At 36.6% G+C, this 18731-nt stretch overlaps 1 protein-coding gene across 1 annotated transcript in view; it reads right to left on the bottom strand.

Moving 5' to 3' along the window:
* Nucleotides 1–18731, bottom strand: part of rasal2 (RAS protein activator like 2) — a 123129-nt gene that overhangs the window by 28214 nt on the left and 76184 nt on the right. Inside the window, exons 6-8 of the mRNA XM_067453473.1 lie at nt 6735–6888; nt 5838–5936; nt 4889–5443 (exon numbers count right to left, since the gene is read on the bottom strand). Coding sequence (XP_067309574.1) covers nt 4889–5443; nt 5838–5936; nt 6735–6888 — 808 coding nt within the window. The remainder of the gene's footprint in view (nt 1–4888; nt 5444–5837; nt 5937–6734; nt 6889–18731) is intronic.

Raw genomic sequence — 18731 nt, forward strand, 5'->3', positions numbered from 1 at the left:
TACTTTTACTATAGTAGACATCTGACTGTAGTACTTTTACTATAGTAGACACCTGACTGTAGTACTTTTGCTATAGTAGACATTTGACTGTAGTACTTTAACTATAATCTGACTGTAGTACTTTTACTATAGTAGACATCTGACTGTAGTACTTTTACTATAGTAGACATCTGACTGTAGTACTTTTACTATAGTAGACATCTGACTGTAGTACTTTTACTATAGTAGACATCTGACTGTAGTACTTTTACTATAGTAGACATTTGACTGTAGTACTTTTACTATAGTAGACATTTGACTGTAGTACTTTCACTATAATCTGACTGTAGTACTTTTACTATAGTAGACATCTGACTGTAGTACTTTTACTATAATCTGACTGTAGTACTTTTACTATAGTAGACATCTGACTGTAGTACTTTTACTATAGTAGACATCTGACTGTAGTACTTTTACTATAGTAGACATCTGACTGTAGTACTTTTACTATAGTAGACATCTGACTGTAGTACTTTTACTATAGTAGACATTTGACTGTAGTACTTTTACTATAGTAGACATTTGACTGTAGTACTTTCACTATAATCTGACTGTAGTACTTTTACTATAGTAGACACCTGACTGTAGTACTTTTACTATAGTAGACACCTGACTGTAGTACTTTTACTATAGTAGACATTTGACTGTAGTACTTTTACTATAATCTGACTGTAGTACTTTTACTATAGTAGACACCTGACTGTAGTACTTTTACTATAGTAGACACCTGACTGTAGTACTTTTACTATAGTAGACATTTGACTGTAGTACTTTTACTATAATCTGACTGTAGTACTTTTACTATAATCTGACTGTAGTACTTTTACTATAGTAGACATCTGACTGTAGTACTTTTACTATAGTAGACACCTGACTGTAGTACTTTTGCTATAGTAGACATTTGACTGTAGTACTTTAACTATAATCTGACTGTAGTACTTTTACTATAGTAGACACCTGACTGTAGTACTTTTACTATAGTAGACATCTGACTGTAGTACTTTTACTATAGTAGACATCTGACTGTAGTACTTTTACTATAGTAGACACCTGACTGTAGTACTTTTACTATAGTAGACATTTGACTGTAGTACTTTTACTATAATCTGACTGTAGTACTTTTACTATAGTAGACACTTGACTGTAGTACTTTTACTATAATCTGACTGTAGTACTTTTACTATAGTAGACACCTGACTGTAGTACTTTTACTATAGTAGACATCTGACTGTAGTACTTTTACTATAGTAGACATCTGACTGTAGTACTTTTACTATAGTAGACACCTGACTGTAGTACTTTTACTATAGTAGACATTTGACTGTAGTACTTTTACTATAATCTGACTGTAGTACTTTTACTATAGTAGACACCTGACTGTAGTACTTTTACTATAATCTGACTGTAGTACTTTTACTATAGTAGACATCTGACTGTAGTACTTTTACTATAGTAGACATCTGACTGTAGTACTTTTACTATAGTAGACATCTGACTGTAGTACTTTCACTATAATCTGACTGTAGTACTTTTACTATAGTAGACATCTGACTGTAGCGCTTTACTATAGTAGACATCTGACTGTAGTACTTTTACTATAGTAGACATCTGACTGTAGTGCTTTTACTATAGTAGACATCTGACTATAGTACTTTTACTATAATCTGACTGTAGTACTTTTACTTAAGTAATGAAGCTGTGTACTCTGTCCGCCTCTGCATGTCCTATGAACATAAGCTCATTTCAATTCATTAAAAAACAAATAGGCTTTTACACATTCGGCCACAGGGAGGCAGTCAAACGCAAGAGTTTCAGCGATAAAACCAATCCCTATATTTGTATATATCCACAATAACACATTTATCCACAAAATTAATCTCAGACATGCATTTTTTGCAGTGTGCACTGATGCATTAAAAGTGACAGTAGTGCATTGATAATGTTAGAAAAGATTGCCATTGCAACTGGACATTTTTTGCAATTTGCAAAAATTAACTTTCCAGTCATCAAAGAAATCTAAAATAATGCATCATGGTTAAACTATAAAAATAGAAAACAGTTATTGTTGCAATAATATACATTTTATTTTTGAATAAATAAACGCAGCCTTGGTGAGCATAACAAACGGCTTTTTCCCCAAACCTCTGAACGGCAGTGCACATGTCAGTGTGATCATGGGAATAATGCTCAGAGGCTCAAGTCATGAAGCTGTGTGCCTCTGCGTGTCCTATGAACATAAACTCATTTCAATTCTCTACGTTTTAGCGATTTTTCAGCCGTTTTCAGTGATAAAACAATCCTTATACATGTATTTATCTACAATAACACATTATAAGTTAAAGAAAATCTCTGACATGCAGCTTCCAGAAGCTCACGGCTCCCAGAAGTAAAGTTTATACCTACGAAAAACAACTAAAGATCCACTTGAAGGAGTATCCCAAGAGCATATCAGGATATTATCAGGATATTAGACTCCAGTCAGGTCTTACGCGGTCTCACTCCATTGTTTGGCGTTGAGCTACTTAACCGTAGCTCAGGTGTGTGTGTGAGTGAGTGTGTGTGTGTGAGAGTGAGTGTGTTTAAGGTGAAAGAGGATCTGATGTGATAAACAAGTGGGATGGCCAATGCAAAGTCCCCATGAGCATGTGTTTCTATGGGGACCGCCCTATGAGGAACTGAGGAGCGAGGGATGAGTTACTACACACACACACACACACACACGGTTGGGCTTTTTTTTTTTTAAAGCAAGTCATGTTCATCCCAAATGACAGATAGTTGCTCGTTTTAATCATAAACTCACTTAATGTTCAGTTTCTCAGAAAATAAGACTTGATTTCTTCATTGTGCGGTCATTATTGTCTCCTGATTTGAGGATGTTTAGAGTTTGTGCTGGAGAACAGAAATCCTGAGGAAGAACATCAGTTATGCAGCGCATGTGATTTAATTTGCTGTATAAATGAGGGTGATTTGACTTAATTTTGCGATTAAGGCCTTATGAAATCTGTTTTATATATGTATTAATGTCTCTGGCCTCTGCTTTAACGGTCAGATTAAATGTTCTGACTCTCGCTGATCTTCTGAACTCAAATGAAGATGTTTGTAATGAAATGAACAGATTTCTGTCCTCCATTGACAGGCTAAGCAACTTCCACCGCCGCTTCAGAAAGCTCATAAAGAGATCCTAAAGCTGCTCCATACGGATCGAGCGGATTATGCCAAGAGACTCGATGGCTTTATATGAGGAAGGAACGTCTGACGGGTTTGAGCGACATTAGGGAGGAAATGACCCCAGGATTCTCATTAATGGGTGAACTGGCCCTTTAAGAGTCAACCGACTGTTGATTTATTCAGACGAAACCTGACCAATCCTGTGTCGTTCTGCATTATACAGTAAATTCAAACGTTTATGAATGGATTCTGCAATTCTGTCAACATTTTCTGCATCACCAAAATTACAGGGCGCTAATGTAATGCCATGATATTGACTTTAGGACTCTCGGATTCAATCTACACTGCTAAAAATGCTCTTCTTACTCAGTATTTTTGTCTTGTTTCTAGTCTAAATATCTAAAAAATTATTACATTAAGACACATTTACTAGACAAGCAAAAGTAATTGTCTTGTTTTGGGAAAAATAACTCAAAATGAAGAGAGTTTTTGCTTAAAATAAGATAAATAATCTGCCAATGGGGTGAGAAAAATAATCTTGTTTTCTGCTTGAATTAAGATTATTTAGCTAATCTTAAGCAAAAACTCTCTTAATGTTGAGTTATTTCTTCCCAAAACAACAGCAAACAATAATTTGTACTTGTCTAGTAAATGTTTTCCTAATATAAGAATTGTTAGATATTTAGACTAGAAACAAGAAAAAAATACTAAGTAAGAAGAGCATTTTTTGAAGTGTAAGGCCTTAAATTGTGGAAGGTCAAATGAAGACTCCTGGAGCCTGAGCTCCAGCCCCGTCCCCAGATGAACTGTGGCTTGTTCTGAATGCTATCGCGTATGACGATGTGAAGTTAAAGATAAAGATAAAGATATCGCTCCCTCTCGATCGCTTCACCGGAGCTGACTCGGACAGCTAAGCGGATCAGTGCACCGTCAACCGGATCCGCTTCAGCTCTCCCACATTATCCAGGAAATCTGATCAGTCTGCTGGGACTGCGCTGCCACATTCAAGCTCTTTACGGTCAAAGCTTCCAAACCCGGACCAGAATTTCATCCAGACCACAGAGCGAGAGGGGCAGAGGGCGAGGGCTTTAATGCGATGTTTACATCGTCCTTTCAGATACAAGCTCTAATGTTTTCCCACAGCCAGCCATTCAGCGGAGCTCAGACAGCAGGAAACCACACACTGCAAAACATGCTCTTCTTACTCCGTCATTCTGTCTTGTTCCCAGCCTAAATATCTAACAAATCTTAAAGGAACTGTATGTAAGTATTTCAATGAATCATAAAACAGCCGTGATATATCACTAGACATTGAAGGGTTAGTTCAGCCAAAAGTGAAATGTCTGTCATTAACTCGTCTCCCTAATGTCGCTCCACACCCGTAAGACCTCCGTTCATCTTCACACACAGTTTAAGATATTTTATATTTAGTCCGAGAGCGTATGCAAGTGTATGCACACTATACTGTCCATGTCCAGAAAGGGAATAAAAACATCATCACAGTAGTCCATATGAGACATCAGTGGGTTAATTAGAGTCTCTTCTAAGAATTGGACCTTCAGCAGTTGGTTCCCATTGAAGTTCATTATGAGGAGAAAAATCCTGGAATGTTTTCCTCAAAAAACTGAAGAAAGAAAGACACGAAGATCTGGGCTGAGGAAACGGTCAGTAATGAGCGCACCTTGGCCCGTCCTGTGCTCTGCAGGATGTGTATGAGCGCGCTGGCCATCTCCTCTTTGTTCTTCACGCTGATGACCGGCTCCAGCACGGAGCACAGCATGCTGTAGTTATTGGTCACGAACTCCGCAAACTCCTTGTACTGCTCCATGGGCAGGATGGAGACCGTTTGGAAGCGGGACTTGATGCGGATGGAGGGCCCTCCTCCTTTGGGCTTGCTGGCGGTGGGGGTGCTGACCGGGTACCACTTCTCCACAAACTGCCTTCCCATCACTCCCTGCACCGGGATGTTCACCAGACCCACGTAGTTGTTCTTATCCTTTTTTTTCTTCTTCTCCACATCGCGGTAGATGTGTACGGTGATGCTTTTCGTGGCTGGAAGGCCGGAGAACTCGAAGTGTTCTCCCCAGAACAGGCTTTCGGAGCGGGTTTTGCTGGTGGTGCGTGCGTACAGCATGTCATCCAGACACAGCTCACAGAAGTACTTCTTTTTGGGTGGCAGATCTTTGGCCTCGATTATCCACAGGCGGAGGACGTTCTCCACACGCCGGCAGTTATCCTGGAGATGGAATGACTGATTTAATCACAGCGGCTCAATTTAGGAATAAAACAAGCATGCAAAATATAATTGTATTGCATTAAAGGGATAGAATACCCAAAAATGGCCCCATGATTTCCTCTCCCTCAGCTCATCCTAGGTGTGTATATCATTACTCTGTCAGACGAACATCTATCCATTATAAAAGTGCATCTATCCATCATAAAAGCCATATCACTGATTGCCATTATAAAGCTTGGTAGAGTCAGAACATTTATTAATATAACTCTGATTGTGTTCGTCTGACAGAAGAATGTCATACACACCTAGAGGGAGAGGAAACCATGGGCTCATGCTCATTTATGGGTGAACTATCCCTTAAAATATGACCAGAAACAAAGCATTTGATGGTCACCTTATTAGGCTGCACGGTTCTCTTGAGGTTCTCCATCCATTTGTCCCGTTCCGCCGCAGAGGAGCAGCTGAAGCACTTACTTCCACCAGAGTACGCCACCTACAGGAGGAGAAATCAGCCATTCATTCACACAGAACATCATACAGTTAACACGTGTTATAAAGTGCATCCACTGTCCCGTTTGATTGCATTTACATTAATTAATTTTGCTAAATCGAAATATTAATGAAAAACGTACATATTCGTATATTATGGTGTCAGAGTTTTACAAAACGTAAATGCATAAAAAGTTTGGGGTAAGACATTTTATTTATTTAAAGAAATTTAAAAACTTTTATTATGCAGGGCAAAAAATGCTCTTCTTCCTCAGTCATTCTCTCTCGTTTCCAGTCTAAATATCTAACAATTCTTAAATCAAGATGCATTTACTAGATCAGTAAAACGACATGAGATATTTTTCCTTGCTTTGTTGAAAATAAAATCTGAATGAAGAGAGTTTTTGCTTAAAACAGGCAAAATGATCTGCCAATGGGGTGAGAGAAATAATCTTATTTGTGATCTCACTCCATTGGCAGATCATTTTAAGTTTATTTTCAACAAAACAAGAAAAAATATCATGTCGTTTTACTTATCAGGTAAATGCATCTTCATTTAAGAATATTTAGATATTTAGACTGGAAACAAGACAGAATGACTGAGTGAGAAGAGCATTTTTTGTAAAAGTGACAGTAATGCATTGATATTGTTACAAAAGATTTTATGCCTTGGTGAGCATAAAAAACGGCTTTTTCAAACGCTTCTTTTTCCTTAAACGAGTAAAAAAATCCCCAACCCTCTGAACGGTAGTGCACATGTCAGTGTGATCATGGGAATAATGCTCAGAGGCCATGTTTGTACCTCGAAGCAGAAGTCTTGTCCCAGAATGCTGCTGTGTAAAGGTTTGATGTGGACGTCCTCCTCCATGCTCAGATCCAAAGCTTCGACTGCACTGCCAGGACTCAGCAGAGACTCATGGGATCCGGACTCCTTCAGTTTGGGCAGACCTCGAGACCTACAGCAGAAACAACACACACTTTCATCATCTCTTCTCCTCACACACAGGCAGAACATTACGAACGCTTCAGCTCAGAGAGATCCGTTATCATGTCCTCAGAGCCGGACAGTAACGGAGCACATTTACTTCAGTAAAGCAACATGGGAAAACGATGAATATGACTTGATTTTACAGTAAATTCCTTTTACATTCTCCAAGGTATTACATTAACATTTTCCATAACTCCATGTAGGATGTTTCTGCACATAAATGTAAGCACTGTGGCAGTAGTAATGTAATATTTAGAAAATGTGCTCTTGATACTCAAGTACTTTTAAAAACAAGGACTGTAGTACTTTTACTATAGTAGACACCTGACTATAGTACTTTTACTATAGTAGACACCTGACTGTAGTACTTTTACTATAGTAGACACCTGACTGTAGTACTTTTACTATAGTAGACACCTGACTGTAGTACTTTTACTATAATCTGACTGTAGTACTTTTACTATAGTAGACACCTGACTGTAGTACTTTTACTATAATCTGACTGTAGTACTTTTACTATAGTAGACACCTGACTGTAGTACTTTTACTATAGTAGACATCTGACTGTAGTACTTTTACTATAGTAGACATCTGACTGTAGTACTTTTACTATAGTAGACACCTGACTGTAGTACTTTTACTATAGTAGACATCTGACTGTAGTACTTTTACTATAGTAGACACCTGACTGTAGTACTTTTACTATAGTAGACACCTGACTGTAGTACTTTTACTATAGTAGACACCTGACTGTAGTACTTTTACTATAGTAGACACCTGACTGTAGTACTTTTACTATAGTAGACACCTGACTGTAGTACCTTTACTATAGTAGACACCTGACTGTAGTACTTTTACTATAGTAGACACCTGACTGTAGTACTTTTACTATAGTAGACACCTGACTGTAGTACTTTTACTATAGTAGACACCTGACTGTAGTACTTTTACTATAATCTGACTGTAGTACTTTTACTATAGTAGACACCTGACTGTAGTACTTTTACTATAGTAGACATCTGACTGTAGTACTTTTACTATAGTAGACACCTGACTGTAGTACTTTTACTATAGTAGACATCTGACTGTAGTACTTTTACTATAATCTAACTGTAGTAGTTTTACTATAGTAGACACCTGACTGTAGTACTTTTACTATAGTAGACACCTGACTGTAGTACTTTTACTATAGTAGACACCTGACTGTAGTACTTTTACTATAGTAGACATCTGACTGTAGTACTTTTACTATAGTAGACACCTGACTGTAGTACTTTTACTATAGTAGACACCTGACTGTAGTACTTTTACAATAGTAGACACCTGACTGTAGTACTTTTACTATAGTAGACACCTGACTGTAGTACTTTTACTATAGTAGACATCTGACTGTAGTACTTTTACTATAGTAGACATCTGACTGTAGTACTTTTACTATAGTAGATATCTGACTGTAGTACTTTTACTATAGTAGACATCTGACTGTAGTACTTTTACTATAGTAGACACCTGACTGTAGTACTTTTACTATAGTAGACACCTGACTGTAGTACTTTTACTATAGTAGACATCTGACTGTAGTACTTTTACTATAGTAGACATCTGACTGTAGTACTTTTACTATAGTAGACACCTGACTGTAGTACTTTTACTATAGTAGACATCTGACTGTAGTACTTTTACTATAGTAGAGACCTGACTGTAGTACTTTTACTATAGTAGATATCTGACTGTAGTACTTTTACTATAGTAGACATCTGACTGTAGTACTTTTACTATAGTAGACACCTGACTGTAGTACTTTTACTATAGTAGACATCTGACTGTAGTACTTTTACTATAGTAGACATCTGACTGTAGTACTTTTACTATAGTAGACATCTGACTGTAGTACTTTTACTATAGTAGACATCTGACTGTAGTACTTTTACTATAGTAGACACCTGACTGAAGTACTTTTACTATAGTAGACATTTGACTGTAGTACTTTTACTATAATCTGACTGTAGTACTTTTACTATAGTAGACACCTGACTGTAGTACTTTTACTATAGTAGACATCTGACTGTAGTACTTTTACTATAGTAGACATCTGACTGTAGTACTTTTTCTATAGTAGACATCTGACTGTAGTACTTTTACTATAGTAGACATCTGACTGTAGTACTTTTACTATAGTAGACATTTGACTGTAGTACTTTTACTATAATCTGACTGTAGTACTTTTACTATAGTAGACATCTGACTGTAGTACTTTTACTATAGTAGACACCTGACTGTAGTACTTTTACTATAGTAGACATCTGACTGTAGTACTTTTACTATAGTAGACATCTGACTGTAGTACTTTTACTATAGTAGACATCTGACTGTAGTACTTTTACTATAGTAGACATCTGACTGTAGTACTTTTACTATAGTAGACATCTGACTGTAGCACTTTTACTATAGTAGACATTTGACTGTAGTGCTTTTACTATAGTAGACATCTGACTGTAGTACTTTTACTATAGTAGACACCTGACTGTAGTACTTTTACTATAGTAGACACCTGACTGTAGTACTTTTACTATAGTAGACATCTGACTGTAGTACTTTTACTATAATCTGACTGTAGTACTTTTACTATAGTAGACACCTGACTGTAGTACTTTTACTATAGTAGACACCTGACTGTAGTACTTTTACTATAGTAGACATCTGACTGTAGTACTTTTACTATAGTAGACATCTGACTGTAGTACTTTTACTATAGTAGACATCTGACTGTAGTACTTTTACTATAGTAGACATCTGACTGTAGTACTTTTACTATAGTAGACACCTGACTGAAGTACTTTTACTATAGTAGACATTTGACTGTAGTACTTTTACTATAATCTGACTGTAGTACTTTTACTATAGTAGACACCTGACTGTAGTACTTTTACTATAGTAGACACCTGACTGTAGTACTTTTACTATAGTAGACACCTGACTGTAGTACTTTTACTATAGTAGACATTTGACTGTAGTACTTTTATTATAATCTGACTGTAGTACTTTTACTATAGTAGACATCTGACTGTAGTACTTTTACTATAGTAGACATCTGACTGTAGTACTTTTACTATAGTAGACATCTGACTATAGTACTTTTACTATAATCTGACTGTAGTACTTTTACTATAATAGACATCTGACTGTAGTACTTTTACTATAGTAGACACCTGACTGTAGTACTTTTACTATAGTAGACACCTGACTGTAGTACTTTTACTATAGTAGACATTTGACTGTAGTACTTTTACTATAGTAGACACCTGACTGTAGTACTTTTACTATAGTAGACACCTGACTGTAGTACTTTTACTATAGTAGACATCTGACTGTAGTACTTTTACTATAATCTGACTGTAGTACTTTTACTATAGTAGACACTTGACTGTAGTACTTTTACTATAATCTGACTGTAGTACTTTTACTATAGTAGACACCTGACTGTAGTACTTTTACTATAATCTGACTGTAGTACTTTTACTATAGTAGACACTTGACTGTAGTACTTTTACTATAATAGACATCTGACTATAGTACTTTTACTATAATCTGACTGTAGTACTTTTACTATAGTAGACACCTGACTGTAGTACTTTTACTATAGTAGACACCTGACTGTAGTACTTTTACTATAGTAGACATCTGACTGTAGTACTTTTACTATAATCTGACTGTAGTACTTTTACTATAGTAGACACCTGACTGTAGTACTTTTACTATAGTAGACATCTGACTGTAGTACTTTTACTATAGTAGACATCTGACTGTAGTACTTTTACTATAGTAGACATCTGACTGTAGTACTTTTACTATAGTAGACATTTGACTGTAGTACTTTTACTATAGTAGACATTTGACTGTAGTACTTTCACTATAATCTGACTGTAGTACTTTTACTATAGTAGACACCTGACTGTAGTACTTTTACTATAGTAGACACCTGACTGTAGTACTTTTACTATAGTAGACATTTGACTGTAGTACTTTTACTATAATCTGACTGTAGTACTTTTACTATAGTAGACACCTGACTGTAGTACTTTTACTATAGTAGACACCTGACTGTAGTACTTTTACTATAGTAGACATTTGACTGTAGTACTTTTACTATAATCTGACTGTAGTACTTTTACTATAGTAGACACCTGACTGTAGTACTTTTACTATAGTAGACATCTGACTGTAGTACTTTTACTATAGTAGACACCTGACTGTAGTACTTTTGCTATAGTAGACATTTGACTGTAGTACTTTAACTATAATCTGACTGTAGTACTTTTACTATAGTAGACATCTGACTGTAGTACTTTTACTATAGTAGACATCTGACTGTAGTACTTTTACTATAGTAGACATCTGACTGTAGTACTTTTACTATAGTAGACATCTGACTGTAGTACTTTTACTATAGTAGACATTTGACTGTAGTACTTTTACTATAGTAGACATTTGACTGTAGTACTTTCACTATAATCTGACTGTAGTACTTTTACTATAGTAGACATCTGACTGTAGTACTTTTACTATAATCTGACTGTAGTACTTTTACTATAGTAGACATCTGACTGTAGTACTTTTACTATAGTAGACATCTGACTGTAGTACTTTTACTATAGTAGACATCTGACTGTAGTACTTTTACTATAGTAGACATCTGACTGTAGTACTTTTACTATAGTAGACATTTGACTGTAGTACTTTTACTATAGTAGACATTTGACTGTAGTACTTTCACTATAATCTGACTGTAGTACTTTTACTATAGTAGACACCTGACTGTAGTACTTTTACTATAGTAGACACCTGACTGTAGTACTTTTACTATAGTAGACATTTGACTGTAGTACTTTTACTATAATCTGACTGTAGTACTTTTACTATAGTAGACACCTGACTGTAGTACTTTTACTATAGTAGACACCTGACTGTAGTACTTTTACTATAGTAGACATTTGACTGTAGTACTTTTACTATAATCTGACTGTAGTACTTTTACTATAATCTGACTGTAGTACTTTTACTATAGTAGACATCTGACTGTAGTACTTTTACTATAGTAGACACCTGACTGTAGTACTTTTGCTATAGTAGACATTTGACTGTAGTACTTTAACTATAATCTGACTGTAGTACTTTTACTATAGTAGACACCTGACTGTAGTACTTTTACTATAGTAGACATCTGACTGTAGTACTTTTACTATAGTAGACATCTGACTGTAGTACTTTTACTATAGTAGACACCTGACTGTAGTACTTTTACTATAGTAGACATTTGACTGTAGTACTTTTACTATAATCTGACTGTAGTACTTTTACTATAGTAGACACTTGACTGTAGTACTTTTACTATAATCTGACTGTAGTACTTTTACTATAGTAGACACCTGACTGTAGTACTTTTACTATAGTAGACATCTGACTGTAGTACTTTTACTATAGTAGACATCTGACTGTAGTACTTTTACTATAGTAGACACCTGACTGTAGTACTTTTACTATAGTAGACATTTGACTGTAGTACTTTTACTATAATCTGACTGTAGTACTTTTACTATAGTAGACACCTGACTGTAGTACTTTTACTATAATCTGACTGTAGTACTTTTACTATAGTAGACATCTGACTGTAGTACTTTTACTATAGTAGACATCTGACTGTAGTACTTTTACTATAGTAGACATCTGACTGTAGTACTTTCACTATAATCTGACTGTAGTACTTTTACTATAGTAGACATCTGACTGTAGCGCTTTACTATAGTAGACATCTGACTGTAGTACTTTTACTATAGTAGACATCTGACTGTAGTGCTTTTACTATAGTAGACATCTGACTATAGTACTTTTACTATAATCTGACTGTAGTACTTTTACTTAAGTAATGAAGCTGTGTACTCTGTCCGCCTCTGCATGTCCTATGAACATAAGCTCATTTCAATTCATTAAAAAACAAATAGGCTTTTACACATTCGGCCACAGGGAGGCAGTCAAACGCAAGAGTTTCAGCGATAAAACCAATCCCTATATTTGTATATATCCACAATAACACATTTATCCACAAAATTAATCTCAGACATGCATTTTTTGCAGTGTGCACTGATGCATTAAAAGTGACAGTAGTGCATTGATAATGTTAGAAAAGATTGCCATTGCAACTGGACATTTTTTGCAATTTGCAAAAATTAACTTTCCAGTCATCAAAGAAATCTAAAATAATGCATCATGGTTAAACTATAAAAATAGAAAACAGTTATTGTTGCAATAATATACATTTTATTTTTGAATAAATAAACGCAGCCTTGGTGAGCATAACAAACGGCTTTTTCCCCAAACCTCTGAACGGCAGTGCACATGTCAGTGTGATCATGGGAATAATGCTCAGAGGCTCAAGTCATGAAGCTGTGTGCCTCTGCGTGTCCTATGAACATAAACTCATTTCAATTCTCTACGTTTTAGCGATTTTTCAGCCGTTTTCAGTGATAAAACAATCCTTATACATGTATTTATCTACAATAACACATTATAAGTTAAAGAAAATCTCTGACATGCAGCTTCCAGAAGCTCACGGCTCCCAGAAGTAAAGTTTATACCTACGAAAAACAACTAAAGATCCACTTGAAGGAGTATCCCAAGAGCATATCAGGATATTATCAGGATATTAGACTCCAGTCAGGTCTTACGCGGTCTCACTCCATTGTTTGGCGTTGAGCTACTTAACCGTAGCTCAGGTGTGTGTGTGAGTGAGTGTGTGTGTGTGAGAGTGAGTGTGTTTAAGGTGAAAGAGGATCTGATGTGATAAACAAGTGGGATGGCCAATGCAAAGTCCCCATGAGCATGTGTTTCTATGGGGACCGCCCTATGAGGAACTGAGGAGCGAGGGATGAGTTACTACACACACACACACACACACACGGTTGGGCTTTTTTTTTTTTAAAGCAAGTCATGTTCATCCCAAATGACAGATAGTTGCTCGTTTTAATCATAAACTCACTTAATGTTCAGTTTCTCAGAAAATAAGACTTGATTTCTTCATTGTGCGGTCATTATTGTCTCCTGATTTGAGGATGTTTAGAGTTTGTGCTGGAGAACAGAAATCCTGAGGAAGAACATCAGTTATGCAGCGCATGTGATTTAATTTGCTGTATAAATGAGGGTGATTTGACTTAATTTTGCGATTAAGGCCTTATGAAATCTGTTTTATATATGTATTAATGTCTCTGGCCTCTGCTTTAACGGTCAGATTAAATGTTCTGACTCTCGCTGATCTTCTGAACTCAAATGAAGATGTTTGTAATGAAATGAACAGATTTCTGTCCTCCATTGACAGGCTAAGCAACTTCCACCGCCGCTTCAGAAAGCTCATAAAGAGATCCTAAAGCTGCTCCATACGGATCGAGCGGATTATGCCAAGAGACTCGATGGCTTTATATGAGGAAGGAACGTCTGACGGGTTTGAGCGACATTAGGGAGGAAATGACCCCAGGATTCTCATTAATGGGTGAACTGGCCCTTTAAGAGTCAACCGACTGTTGATTTATTCAGACGAAACCTGACCAATCCTGTGTCGTTCTGCATTATACAGTAAATTCAAACGTTTATGAATGGATTCTGCAATTCTGTCAACATTTTCTGCATCACCAAAATTACAGGGCGCTAATGTAATGCCATGATATTGACTTTAGGACTCTCGGATTCAATCTACACTGCTAAAAATGCTCTTCTTACTCAGTATTTTTGTCTTGTTTCTAGTCTAAATATCTAAAAAATTATTACATTAAGACACATTTACTAGACAAGCAAAAGTAATTGTCTTGTTTTGGGAAAAATAACTCAAAATGAAGAGAGTTTTTGCTTAAAATAAGATAAATAATCTGCCAATGGGGTGAGAAAAATAATCTTGTTTTCTGCTTGAATTAAGATTATTTAGCTAATCTTAAGCAAAAACTCTCTTAATGTTGAGTTATTTCTTCCCAAAACAACAGCAAACAATAATTTGTACTTGTCTAGTAAATGTTTTCCTAATATAAGAATTGTTAGATATTTAGACTAGAAACAAGAAAAAAATACTAAGTAAGAAGAGCATTTTTTGAAGTGTAAGGCCTTAAATTGTGGAAGGTCAAATGAAGACTCCTGGAGCCTGAGCTCCAGCCCCGTCCCCAGATGAACTGTGGCTTGTTCTGAATGCTATCGCGTATGACGATGTGAAGTTAAAGATAAAGATAAAGATATCGCTCCCTCTCGATCGCTTCACCGGAGCTGACTCGGACAGCTAAGCGGATCAGTGCACCGTCAACCGGATCCGCTTCAGCTCTCCCACATTATCCAGGAAATCTGATCAGTCTGCTGGGACTGCGCTGCCACATTCAAGCTCTTTACGGTCAAAGCTTCCAAACCCGGACCAGAATTTCATCCAGACCACAGAGCGAGAGGGGCAGAGGGCGAGGGCTTTAATGCGATGTTTACATCGTCCTTTCAGATACAAGCTCTAATGTTTTCCCACAGCCAGCCATTCAGCGGAGCTCAGACAGCAGGAAACCACACACTGCAAAACATGCTCTTCTTACTCCGTCATTCTGTCTTGTTCCCAGCCTAAATATCTAACAAATCTTAAAGGAACTGTATGTAAGTATTTCAATGAATCATAAAACAGCCGTGATATATCACTAGACATTGAAGGGTTAGTTCAGCCAAAAGTGAAATGTCTGTCATTAACTCGTCTCCCTAATGTCGCTCCACACCCGTAAGACCTCCGTTCATCTTCACACACAGTTTAAGATATTTTATATTTAGTCCGAGAGCGTATGCAAGTGTATGCACACTATACTGTCCATGTCCAGAAAGGGAATAAAAACATCATCACAGTAGTCCATATGAGACATCAGTGGGTTAATTAGAGTCTCTTGAAGCATCCAAAATACATTTGGGTCCAAAAAAACACAGGCCCTAAAGCAACCCATCACACACAAACACACACACACACACACACACACACACACACACGTTGGTCTATGTGGTTTACAGGGACTCTCCATAGGCGTAATGGTTTTTATACCGTACAAACCGTATTTTCTATCCCCTTACACTGCCCCTGCCCCTAAACCTACCCATCACAGGAAACATTCTGCATTTTTACTTTCTCAAAAAAACATAATTTAGTATGTTTTTAAGGCCATTTGAATTATGAGGACATTTGATATGTCCACATTTATAGTGTAATACCAGTGTAATACCCATGTAGTTATACAAATTTGTGTCCTCATAAACCACATAAACAGGCTCACACACACACACACACACACACACACACTGCCCCTAAACCTACCCATCACAGGAAACATTCTGCATTTTTACTTTCTCATAAAAACTCCTCCTGTGTGATTTATAAGCCTTTTGTAAAGTGGGGCCATGGGTAATGTCCTCATATTTCACCCTCTCCTGTAATACCTGTGTCATACCCATGGCATTATACACATTTGTGTCCTGATGTGTCACCAAAACATGCCCACACACACACACACACACACACACACACACTCGTCCTCATCTGTAGTCTGGTGGCCATTAGACAGAGCTCAGTCTCCTTCCTGTTACGAGTCATGCAGCTTCCTGTGACACACCACTTGTGTAGTAATAAAGCAGAAGTGACTTTCCCTAATGCTATTAACAGCCCTGCTTATCCATTAATACTGCACTAAAGTCAGATTTACAGCACACACACTGACACACTCACGCGCACACACTCGCACGCACTCACACACATTCGGCCGCAGTACTGCAGGAAGTAAAGCACAGGGGATCTGATAATCAAATGAGAGAACACAAGATCCACTGCCCATGTGATTCAGCGTCTTATGGAGTGTGTGTTAGACCAAAGAGGTCGATAATCAGAACCAGTGAGATCCTCCGAATGGCAAAATATCGGGATACAGATCATACAGCGAGTTCAGTATTGATATAGATATATATATATATTAGGGATGCAACAATACAGTTAGTCCACGGTTCAATACACACCTCGGTTTAACCACGGTTTTTCAGTTCGGTTTGTTTTTTTGCTCTCTTTAATTCTTAGGCGACAGGAACAGAAAAGGGTTAAGGAGAAAATGTTTTTATTGCAATACTCTTTCTTTATTATACTTAAAAGACTTGAAAACCCTTACTTAAACTTAACACTTTATTTAAAAACCCTTGTACACATTCCCAGTGTATTGTATAATATGAAATAAATATAAAGATTTACAGTGGCAGCTCAGAGATGTACAGCAGCATTTAAGGATGAAATTGAATGAATAAATGTAGGCTTAAATTAAAACTACAGTCTTCAATATACAACATTTATTAAAAGCGACTGTATTAAACGTCTTTTATTTATGAACATCATTTTAGAGGTGAACTGTCCCTTTAAGGACTAGGCTGCTGCTGTCAATTGAAGACCTGCTCGCATCTCATGTATAGTTAACCGACTGTGTTTATATGTTGTGTGTGTTTGACAGTATTAGCGCAATAAAACTGTCCAGTAATCTTGTGTGTTTGACAGACGTTTAGTGCGCGCGCTCAATGCAAAACAGTGCATGCACTGAACAGTCCGTGCCTTGCCCATTTAACATTTCATTCGCGTGCATGTTTAACTGGCAAGGCTTTTAAACGCGGGTAAACACCCCTAACTTTAGTGCGTATGACTGGATAATTGCTCATATCAGCGCGTAGACTCACAGGCACACTCAGAGCCGAAATAAACTGAGAGAAATATTTCATACGGAGGGAAATGGAAATAATAATTAAATGCAAAACCGAAAAAAAAAACGCAATTCACCAGCGCGTATTGAACCGTGAATGCCGTACCGAACAGTTCAATATTATATGAAGTATTGTGACATCCCTAATATATATATACAGTATCATGAGTTCAGTATTGTGATATATATCGCATCATGAGTTCAGTCTCGTGATATATATCGTATCATGAGTTCAGTATTGTGATATATATCGTATCTTGAGTTCAGTATTGTGATATATATCGTATCATGAGTTCAGTATTGTGATATATATCGCATCATGAGTTCAGTATCGTGATATATATCGTATCTTGAGTTCAGTATTGTGATATATATCGCATCATGAGTTCAGTCTCGTGATATATATCGTATCATGAGTTCAGTATTGTGATATATATCGCATCATGAGTTCAGTCTCGTGATATATATCGTATCATGAGTTCAGTATTGTGATATATATCGTATCATGAGTTCAGTCTCGTGATATATATCGTATCATGAGTTCAGTATTGTGATATATATCGTATCATGAGTTCAGTATTGTGATATATATCGCATCATGAGTTCAGTCTCGTGATATATATCGTATCATGAGTTCAGTATTGTGATATATATCGTATCATGAGTTCAGTATTGTGATATATATCGCATCATGAGTTCAGTCTCGTGATATATATCGTATCATGAGTTCAGTATTGTGATATATATCGCATCATGAGTTCAGTCTCGTGATATATATCGTATCATGAGTTCAGTATTGTGATATATATCGTATCTTGAGTTCAGTATTGTGATATATATCGTATCATGAGTTCAGTATTGTGATATATATCGCATCATGAGTTCAGTATCGTGATATATATCGTATCTTGAGTTCAGTATTGTGATATATATCGTATCATGAGTTCAGTATTGTGATATATATCGCATCTTGAGTTCAGTATTGTGATATATATCGTATCTTGAGTTCAGTATTGTGATATATATCGTATCA

Source organism: Pseudorasbora parva, chromosome 9 (genome assembly GCF_024679245.1).
Source record: "Pseudorasbora parva isolate DD20220531a chromosome 9, ASM2467924v1, whole genome shotgun sequence".
Lineage (NCBI taxonomy): Eukaryota > Metazoa > Chordata > Actinopteri > Cypriniformes > Gobionidae > Pseudorasbora > Pseudorasbora parva.